At 44.3% G+C, this 10,887-nt stretch overlaps 1 protein-coding gene across 1 annotated transcript in view; it reads left to right on the top strand.

The window, feature by feature from the left end:
• Pdcd11 (programmed cell death 11) overlaps window positions 1-10,887 on the top strand; it is a 44,999-nt gene that overhangs the window by 22,769 nt on the left and 11,343 nt on the right. The window contains exons 20-25 of the mRNA XM_005352434.3: window positions 1,980-2,527; window positions 3,935-3,997; window positions 6,844-6,952; window positions 9,330-9,419; window positions 9,609-9,711; window positions 10,084-10,261. Coding sequence (XP_005352491.1) covers window positions 1,980-2,527; window positions 3,935-3,997; window positions 6,844-6,952; window positions 9,330-9,419; window positions 9,609-9,711; window positions 10,084-10,261 — 1,091 coding nt within the window. The remainder of the gene's footprint in view (window positions 1-1,979; window positions 2,528-3,934; window positions 3,998-6,843; window positions 6,953-9,329; window positions 9,420-9,608; window positions 9,712-10,083; window positions 10,262-10,887) is intronic.

Raw genomic sequence — 10,887 nt, forward strand, 5'->3', positions numbered from 1 at the left:
AGGCTGGTCTCGAACTCACAGAGATCCGCCTGCCTCTGCCTCCCAAGTGCTGGGATTAAAGGCGTGCGCCACCACCGCCCGGCACCTTTTTTGGTTTTTGAGACAAGCTGGCTTTGAACCCAGTCCTGCCTTGCTCTCTCAAATGCTAGTTTTATTATAGTTGTGTACCACCATGCCTTTGATTTTTAAGAAAAGGCAGAATTCAGATTTTATTTGAAATAAATGTTGTAAACTAACTTAAGAAAAATAAAAGTCACCTGAAACTAATCAGGTCTGGGTATTTCTTACATTCAGGAAGCATGTCCACACTCGTTCCTGATGCCTCCGTATCCTTCTGTCTGATGGAAGAGCTGGGCATGGTAATCCCAGCAGAGACAGGCGGATCTCTTGACTTTGAGACCAGCCTGGTGGTCTACGAAGCAAGTTCCAGGACTGCCAGGGCTACACAGAGAAACCCTGTCTTGAAAAACCAAAAGATAGAGTAGATTTAAAGAAAAATCTCAATCTGTAGAAAGTTTCTCTGGGTAAGATTATATAGGTTGTGCATTCATTTATTCAAAATGAAATGATTGGGACCAGAAGTGTTTCAAATTTCTAGGTTTTTGTTTTTGTGTTTGTTTTTGATATTTGAACCAAGTTTTTCTGTTATATGGGCTGCCTTCCATTTCCTGAGTGCTGAAATCACAGGTGTATAGCAGCATGCTAGGCAACTTCAGACTCTTGAACTTTGGAATAGTTAAATAGACATCGCTCATGTAATATTCCTAATTCTAAAGGTCTGAAAGCTGAACTCTCTAAACTATAAAACTTTTGATATGCTAATAACTCTCAAACATGGATTTGGGAACATTTTGGGTTTTAGATTTTTCAATTAAATGTGTTCAGTCTGCATTTGATCATTATCCCAAGCATTTTGTGTGTGTGTGTGTGTGTGTGTGTGTGTGTGTGTGTGTGTGTGTGTTCCTAGTTGTTTGTTTTGAAGAGTTTCTCATGTGTAAAAATTCACCTAGAAATCACTAAGTGGCCCTTGAACTCTCAATAGTTGTCTTACCTCAGCCTCCAGCTGCTGGCTTTATAGGTGTGTGCCAACATGCCAAGCAGTCTCCTCGGTGGTAGTAAGGCCTTGTTATCTTACTGTCAGGCATGAACACAGTGGAGCAGAGTGCATGAACACAGTGAGCTCCCATTAAAGATTCCTGCCTCAGCTGATGAGAAGCCAAGGACAATGGCAAGGGGTTTTGATCCTTCTTAATGTGCTGGCTTTGTGGGAGCCTAGCCAGTTTGGTTGTTCACCTTCCTAGATATGGACGGAGGGGGGAGGACCTAGGACTTACCATAGGGCAGGGAACCCTGACTGCTCTTTGGACTGGAGAGGGAGGGGGAGAGGAGTGCGGGAAGGGGGAGAAGGGTGGGAGGAGGGTGGGAGGAGGGTGGGAGGAAGGGGAGGGAAATGGGAGGCTGGGAGGAGGCGGAAACTTTTTTTTTCCTTTTCTCAATTAAAAAAAAAAAAGATTCCTGCCTCAGTGATGTAACAAGTGCTCTGGGCCTGCGGCAGGACCGTCAGTCAGTCTTAAGACCACTGATGGTCTCCTGGCTGTGCATCCAGGTGCACCCGAATAACTACAGAGTTGAGATTCAATAGTTCCAGGATTGGGCATAGGAATTTACATTCAAAACAAACCAGACATGATAGCATACCTCTGTAATCCCTGCACTTGAGAAGCTGAGGCAGGAATAGTTGAGCTCTAGGCCACTGTGGACAATTTAGCAAAGCCTTGTCTAAAAGAAAAGAACCAATGAAAGGGATTCTGGTGATCTGGGAATGAGTGTTCAGGAAAAGAAAGCCATGTCTGTGGAGGGGAAGCTAATTGCTTACAGCCCAGTCTGCTGGTATCAGGGGCCTTCTTTACGTGCTGCCATGTGGAGCCATGCACAAAGTAACCATACTGTGTGAGAGTGAATGTGACTTCCCTTTCCAGCTAAGGAAGAACAGTAGACATCAAGGCATCGTGCAACATCTGGAGGAGTCCTTTGCTGTGGCTTCCTTGATGGAGACTGGCCAGCTTGTAGCTTTCTCCCTGATCTCTCATCTCAACGACACCTTCCACTTTGACTCTGAGAAGCTACATGTGGGACAGGGTGTCTGCCTCACTCTCAAGACCACAGAACCAGGAGTGACAGGTCTGATTTTGGCTGTGGAAGGGCCAGCTTCTAAGAGGACCCAGAGTCCAGCTCAGAGGGATTCCGAGACGGTTGATGGCAAAGAGGAGGAAGAGGAGGACACAGACTTGACTGTGAGGAATAAAAAGAAGCATGGCCTGGCTATTGGGGACAAAGTCACTGGGACCATTAAGTCTGTGAAGGCCACACATGTCGTTGTGACCCTAGAAGATGGCGTCATTGGCTGTATCCACGCCTCCCGCATTCTAGACGACGTTCCAGTGGGCACCTCCCCTACAACCACACTTAAAGTTGGGGAGACAGTCACTGCACGAGTGATCGGTGGACGAGACGTGAAGACATCCAAGTATGAAGTTTTGGGAGACTGGGATGGCTTTGAGGGGAGTTTGCAATGAGGGGAGGAACGGGAACATAGGCAGGTATTAAAGAGTTGCATGCAAATATTTCTCTCAGTTAACTACAAGGAAATCAGTCAGAACCTTTAGCATATTGTTTTTAAACATAGAACATAGTGGTTAAAGGGTAGATTTAAAGTTAGACCTGCCTTTGAATTTCAGATTAACTGCTGAGTTATTTCCATAACTTGTAAAGTGAGACTAATGGCCTAGTCTGCCTTGGAAAACCATTGGGAAAACGGAAAAAGTGAGCATGTGTGCTGCCTGCTTAGTAAGTTGCTTCCACATAGCTCTTACTCAGTATGTATCAGCAGTTATCATAGTGCATCCTCCATGGCACATCTTTGTTTTAATATCTGTGTGTTTGCACACATGGGTTCACAGGCATGCACACACTGTGGCCCGTTTCTGGCAGTTAGAAGACAGCTTTCAGGAGTCAGTTCTCTCCTGCCTCCTTGTGGGACTGGAGGGTTGACCTAGGTGGTCACTACTGCACACAAGGTGTCTTAAAGGCCCCTTACTTTAAATCTTGTTGTGTAGAATTTCTTGGTCTAACAAGAAAAGAAGGAGTTCAAAAATCTAACGTATAGTTGGCATACTATTGTTAGTTGTTAGTTACCCATTGCTCTTTTTGGCTCTTTTGGGGGCCTGTCACCCAGCTCCTAAATAAATATACACACGTAGTCTTATTCTTTCTTATAAATGCCCAGCCTTAGCTTGACTTGTTTCTAGCCAGTTTTTCTTAACTTAAATTATCCCATCTATCTTTTGCTTCTGGGCTTTTATATTTTTCTATTTCTGTATACCTTTCTTTCCTTTTTTCTCTGTGACTTGCTGTGTAGCTGGGTGACTGACCCCTGATGTGTTCATTTCCTTGTTTTTTTTGCTCCTCTTCTTCCAGATTTCTCCTATTTATTCTCTCTCCCTGCCAGCCCCACCAATCCTTACTCTTGCCTTTCTATTGGCCATTCGGGTATTTATTAGATCAATCAGGTGTTTTAGGCAGGCAAAGAGTCACAGCTTCACAGAGTTAAATACAACATAAAAGAATGCAACACATCTTTGCATCATTAAAACCAAAGTTTCACAGCGTAAACAAATGTAACATCTTAAAATAATAATACATAACAGCATACTAATTTCAAGAACTAAGCATAGGATCTTCAGGAAGGCATTTATCCTCTCTAGATCTCGGAATGAAACAGGCTGTCAGTCAAGCCTTTGTCAGCTTAGTGTGGGGTGTGAGGGGAGAGAGGTGGTGGTAATCAGTTTGGGGGAGGGTGGGGCGGAAAGACCCTGAGTTGGGATCGTTCTGTTAGCAGAGAGTACAGAGTGATTTGATTTCTTTTTCTCTCTAGGTTTCTCCCAATAAGTCACCCCAGATTTGTTCTGACCATCCTGGAGCTGAGCATTCGGCCAAGGTGAGGGAAACTCTGGCAGTGCCTCATGGAAAGAGTGCTGGAACCAGTAATCCTGGGGTCTTCTGGTCCTACCAGGCTTAGGGCATCTTTGCCTCTCTTCGTCCAAGTCTCCTTATTTCTCTAGACAGAGTCTGTGTCTATAGAGAATTGTTCTGCCTTTTCCTCCCAGTAGACTCTGCAAACTCATCAGAGCATGTCTACAGTTCCAGGTCAGCATCTCATCAGGGAGTACCACACAGAAAGACTAGGCTTTGTCTGTTTTTAGAGAACAGAATTCTTGACTACATGGTTTTGTTTGAGCATCCTGAGGGTGGCAACCAAGGGCTCATGTTACCACACAGCTGTGCCTCAGCTCCTGGCTGCTTTTTTTTTTTTTTTTTAACTCCCCTAAGGCTTGTGGGAGGAATGAAAACTAAAGTGGGCTTCGAGCAGCGGCTCTCAGCCTATGTTGTGACTCCTGGGTGTGTCAAACGGCCCTTTCACAGGTGTTGCCTAAGGTCATGAGCAAAACTAGACTTAGGAAGTAGCAATGCAATCATTTTATGGTTTGGAGTCACCCCAGCATTAGGAGCGCTGAGAACCAGGGGAATAGAGGCTCATACCTGACATCCTAGCACTTGAGGCTAAGGCAGGAGTGCCACAAATTCAAGGCCAGGCTAGACTACAGTAACAGCCAATTTCACAAAGCAAACGTGGAATGTCAGCATTGCTTCTCTGGACCCAGTGTTTTAGGACTCAGTAATTCCTGAATTAAGTACCGTAGCCAGGAATACTTATTCTGTCAGCACATGTAGCTTCACTGCTTTGTGACAGATGTGATGTGATGTGGCCTTTTAGGTGTTCCAGTGAGTTCTGTGGAGTGACACTGTGTGAGAGACTCCTGGGGAGGACTGTGGTCTCTGTGGTAGTGACTCCTGCAGGCCTGCTCGTTTCTGCTTTGTCTGTAAAAGACCCCAAGCTTTCGGGGTTGATGGACCATCAGTAAATGATGCTGAAGACGTGTGACCATGGGAATGCCATTCAGGGTCACCTGGGATGATACTTACTTTTTTCTTCATTAACATTTTGTTTTTGAAGAGGTCCACCTCCAGCTGATAGCAGAAGTCAGTAGAGGCCACTTAGATCCTCGGTTATTCTTGCTTCTTGCATTAATGCTTAAGGAACACATCTAGGTCTATGAACTCTTTTTTATTGCTGTTGTTTCTGTTTTTTGTTTGTTTATTTTTTGTTTTTCGAGACAAGGTTTCTCTGTAGCTTTGGAGCCTGTTCTGGAACTCACTCTGTAGACCAGGCTGGCCTCGAAGTCACAGAGATCCACCCTTCTGTCTTCCAAGGGCTGGAATTAAAGGCGTGCACCACCACCGCCCTGCTGCAAGGTCTGTGACCTCTTAAAAAGTGTTCTTTTCCTTTCTCTCACTAGTAGCTATTCAAAATGAGTTATTGAAGTTTACTGTTCACGTGTAAAATATTTTGAATCAAATGTATATGTGTGTGTTGTTTGGCTTCTTTTGAGACAGGGTTTCTTGTGTAGCCCTGGTTATCCTGAAACTCACTCTGTAGACCAGGCTGGCCTTGAACTCAGAGTTCCACCCGCCTCTGCCTCCAGAGTGCTGGAATTAAGGGCGTGTACCATCACACCCAGCTCAATAATGAATTTTCTGTTTTCTTTAGGTAAAGACTGGCTTTTATTAATGCACTTCCTGCCCTCTGAGTTTTCTGTGTGTATGGGCACTAATTGGGCTAGAAAAATTGGTTGCATTATATTAAAAAAATGATTTTGCATGGAAGATTGTTGCTCGATAGTAGAGCTTAACCTGGGATCTGCAGGGGCCTAGATCCCTAGCACTGCTGAAAAGAAAGTTTTGGAGGAGATCTACTCATTTAGGATCAGTTTAAATGGTAGTAATTTATCCCATCAAAGTGCCAAACCATACTCATGAATGACAATTTACGTTTAGACTCGTTTCTGATCTTCCTTAAAATTACAGAGAAAACAACTCTGAACTCACCACTGTGCTCACGTGTAAGCGTTTCTTTCAGGTGGAGTTACTAAGTCAGGATATATGCAGTTGTGGTTTTCTAGTATAAGGAGCGTTTCTACGTTCACTAGCACATTTGACTATATTTTGCATTTTTGCCAGCATCACTGTACTATTTAATATATGGTTGAGTTTTGTTTTAGAAATGATCTGAATGGGTAAGTGAGATTAGTAGTTCTGACTCCTTTTTCCATTTGCTGGTTTAGTGATGTGTAGATTGACGACAACTTTCAGATCACATGCCCTTGTGTATCTGAAGAGAAGTTGATAATGGTAGCTTAGCGTTTTTGGTTTTTTTTTTTTTTTTTTTTTTTTTTTTTTTTTTTTTGAGACAGGGTTTATCTGTAACTTTTTTGATTCCTGTCCTGGGAACTAGCTCTGTAGACCAGGCTGGTCTCGAACTCACAGAGATCCGCCTACTTCTGCCTCCTGAGTGCTGGGATTAAAGGCGTGCGCCACCACCGCCCGGCGCTAGCCTCGATTTTAAAAAGATCTGCCTGCCTCTGCCCCCAAGTGCTGGGTTCAAAGGTGTGCCAACAACTCCTGTTAATAGAAAAATTTTATTAAGTTTATTAAAGACTCATGAGCTTGTTCACTGCTGGTTTATACATAGATTGATGACTTGGGGAAGAGACGATTTGTTCCAGGTAGGCTATTTAGAAGGGTCTCCTTTAAGGAGAAAGTTGGCCATGAGAGTAAGTAATAGCAGAGTCCCGTACCAACCCTCTGGCAGTTTTACAGCAGTTCTTTCAATCTAGACTCTGCCCAGTGATTGGTTCATTCTTTCCTTTGCCTTTTTGCAAACAGTGATTTGAAGAAGGATGACTACAATGCTCTTAATACTCAGTCTGTAAGCCCCATGGAGAAGACTCTGCAATACCAGGCCGGGCAGACTGTGACTTGCTTCTTCAAAAAGGTGAGCAGTTGCTGCCCTCATTGTAGGGCTGACCTTCCTCCAGAGCAGCGTGGGTGACACTGGAGTCAGAGGCTCTGCACTGGGCATTCTGTGTCATCCTTACTTACTCCCATGGAAGCTAAGGGTGATGACACATGGCTTCTGCCCCTAAAATCTTATCTCTATGTGGGACCAAAATAAAGGAGTGGTGGCAGGGAACAGATGTACCTCTACTATTCTCCCATCTATGTGTATCCTGACTCTGGCCCTTGACTCCAAGGAATGTGTCCAACTTTGCAGAAACATCTGTTACCTTAAAGTCTGAATGGAGTAAGAGCACCAAGAATGTAATGCAGAGGGCTGCAGAGACAGCTCAGCAGTTAAGAGCATTTGCTGCTCTTCCAGGAGACCTAGGTTCTGTTCCCAGCTGCCACCTGGACCTGTCAACTTTAGTTATGGGTGTCCAGGGATTCAACATGCTCTTCTGATCTTCCCAGGCACTAGGCTGCACATGCTACACATACATACATGCAGGCAAAACACTCACACATAAAATAAAAATAAACAAATCTTTTAAAATTATGTAATAGGGAAGAAAAGGTTGAAAAGACCAAAATTTTAAAAGAACATCAGAAAGGCAGCCTGAAGTTTCAGGATAAACACAGACAATGCCAGAAGAACCAAGCAGTACAATTGGTTGAAAATGAGTAAACAGATTGGTATGTTGGCTTCCAGAGTTCAGTCTTTAATGACAATAGCAAAGTGACAGTCCATGGCCTGTGTGGTTAAGTGGATTGATGTGGTGTTAATCAGGACTGAGAAATTAAAGCACCATTTGTGACTGTAGCTGTCCAGCTGCAGCTGTTTAGTGGAAGACAAGAAGAGCAGCAGCAGAGCTGATACTGCTCAGATGCTTTGACCTCAGCGTGGAGCTGCTGCAGGGCCAGAGCACTCCATGGGCAGTGTGGCCCTGGCTGAGCAGAATGAGTTGTCCTGAGACTGACAGACACCTTGATACTAAGTCTGATGTGCCGCTGTTTGCTAGACAAAGACACCACGTGCTGCGATGCTTGCCACTGTACTTTAACGCTGCAGCTTTCCAGACTCAGTAAAAAAGGCCAGTCTTTCTCTACTTGGTGGAGTTTGTTTTATTTTGTTTTTAAGACAGGTCTAGAATTCATTTGTAGGCCAGGCTGGCCTTGAATCCATAGAGATCTGCCTGCCTCTCCCAGTGCATCACCACACCCAGCATGAGTCTCATCCATAATCATCTTTCTGAGCATGTCACTAATATTTGATCCCTCTAGTCACCCTGCCTGTGGACATTCACAGTCCCTAGATAGATGACTTAGTGCAGCCTTGACAACCATCTTTGTTTTTTTCTCCTGTCAGTATCATGCTGATTCCTGTACCTGATTTACCTATTTTTCTTCTGTCTAGGACCCTTTAAGGGTCAGAATCTACCATCTTCCCTGTTGTTGATAACCAGCATATTCCTGTAGCATGCTGTACTTTGTATACACTGCTTAGAGCTCTAGTTATTTGCATGCATATTGAAGTTGCTTCTTAAAGTGTAACCTTGAAGGCAGGGCTTGGCTTTGTTTACCACTATGATAAACCATTTTTTAAAAAAATATTTATTATGCCGGGTGATGGTGGCGCACGCCTTTAATCCCAGCACTCGGGAGGCAGAGACAGGCTGATCTCTGTGAGTTCGAGACCAGCCTGGTCTACAGAGCTAGTTCCAGGACAGGCTCCAAAGCCACAGAGAAACCCTGTCTCGAAAAACCAAAAAAAAAAATATTTATTATGCATACAACGTGCTGTTGGCATGTTTGCCTACATGTCAGAAGAGGGCACCAGATATCATTATAGATGGTTGTGAGACACCATGTGGTTGCTGGGAATTGAACTCAGGTCCTCTGGAAGAGCAGTCAGTGCTCTTAACCGCTGAGCCATCTCTCCAGCCCCAATAAACCATTTTATACAGTGACTTCTTAGTAAATGTTTTATTTTATTGAGTTGAAAGTTAGAACTTATACAGGATGTGGTAGTGAGAAATAAAGATCTAAATTGATCTTGAAATAAAACGTTGGCCTCTGGAGATGGTTAATTGCCAGAGAACAGCCAAGTGCAGAAAGAGGATGGGATTGTGGGCTGTGTCCTGAGGATGTCTTCAGCATGTTTCTTTCGGTCTCAGCTGAGACACCGGAAGGACTCATTCTCTGCAGGCTAGACTCTGGTTGAAGCCCATGAGATGTGGAGGTGGTCAGGGTGGATTCCTCTCCCTCGGAAAAATGTGGGGTTTGGACCTTCTCAAGCTTGTGTTCTTAAGAGAGTGTGTTTTACTGGTGGGGTAGCCCAGGAAGCTCTTACATCTGCCTTGTACCCTGCACAGTATAACGTGATTAAGAAGTGGCTGGAGGTAGATGTTGCACCAGACATCCGAGGGAGAATTCCTTTGTTGCTCACCTCCCTGAGCTTCAAGGTTAGTGCCTGGTAATCCTTGGAGAGTTCCCACGGGCTACAAAGAGCCCTGGGCTAATATGGGGTTTAGTGGTTTGGGAAGTATTTACTGTAGTGATTTAAATGTTATGTTTTTGGATATGTGAAAGACCTTTATGGGGATATCAGAAGTTGGTTTTTTTTTTTTTTTTTTTTTTTTTAATCCTTTAAGGTTCTGAAACACCCAGACAAGAAGTTCCAGATTGGGCAGGCCCTGAAGGCCACTGTGGTCAGCTCAGACATCCCCAAGGCTTTCTTGTGTCTGTCACTCATAGGTATGAAAAGAAGCGGTCTCTAGATGGAGAGGGGCTTGCAAGAGGGGCCAGGAGAGGGTCTTCAATCCCTGTCTGGGTAAAAGAAACCCTTCAGTGGAGAGCTTCCTGGGAGTGGGTTGTTTGGCTTTCTCTATACTTTGTTCTCTGGTTTGTATGATTGCATCACTTTCCTGGCTCTTCTTTTTGTAAACTTGATTTCCTCAGGTCTTTAGAAGGATTACCTGTCATATGACTGTGGGGTTCAAGGCTTCAAGCTATGATGAACCTACTCAAGTTGGCCGCCTCAAGTGTACCTGGTTTCTATCTCCTCTGGGCTGTCAGGCTATAGTAGGCCAGACTGCCAGCTGCTATCTTGTTTTCTCTGCCCTCCAGGTCCTTACAAACTTGAACAAGGAGAAATAGCCATGGGCCGAGTGTTAAGTGTGGCACCCAACAAGGGACTGACCATCTGCTTCCCCTTTGGGAAGATAGGGAAAGTCAGTTTATTTCATGTGAGTGACTCTTACTCTGAGGCACCCCTGGAGGACTTCTTTCCCCAGAAGATCGTCAGGTAAGTAAGCCACAGAGCCCTTCCTCTTCTGCCTATGTATGGAGTTGGTGGGATTTCTTTTTAATTGATGTGCAGTGTGTGGTATGTGTGTGTGTCATTTTAGTCCCCCCGTTCCGCCCACCGAAAAATTTAACAGGTTTACTACAGTTGATACCAAGTTGATCTGCCAAGACCTTTTCACTGGAGCATCCTATTTTTATTAAAAATTACACACGCAGATAAAAATGGAAAAGCTGTTCTACCTTATTTCTGCCCCTGTTCTCTGATAGTCACTTCCCTAGGTCCTTCTGACTCTATATGGGAAAATATCACTAGCATTTAGAACTACTGATAGCAGGGAGGGGAAGGAAAACAGAACTGAAAGAGAGATGTTTCCATACACCACAACACGTGTGGAGGTCAGAGGACAACTTGTGAGGGTTGGCGCTCTACTTCCATCGTGTGGTCTTGGGGATTGAACTCAGTTATTAGCCTTGGTGGGCAAGATTTATTTTAGACCCCTGAACCACCTCTCTGGCCCCAAGAGTGGATTCTTTTCTTTTTTTTTTTCAAATATTTATTCATTTATTATGTATACAATGTTATGTCTGTGTGTATGTCTGCAGGCCAGAAGAGGGCACCAGACC

Source organism: Microtus ochrogaster, chromosome 8, assembly GCF_000317375.1.
Source record: "Microtus ochrogaster isolate Prairie Vole_2 chromosome 8, MicOch1.0, whole genome shotgun sequence".
Taxonomy (NCBI): Eukaryota; Metazoa; Chordata; class Mammalia; order Rodentia; family Cricetidae; genus Microtus; species Microtus ochrogaster.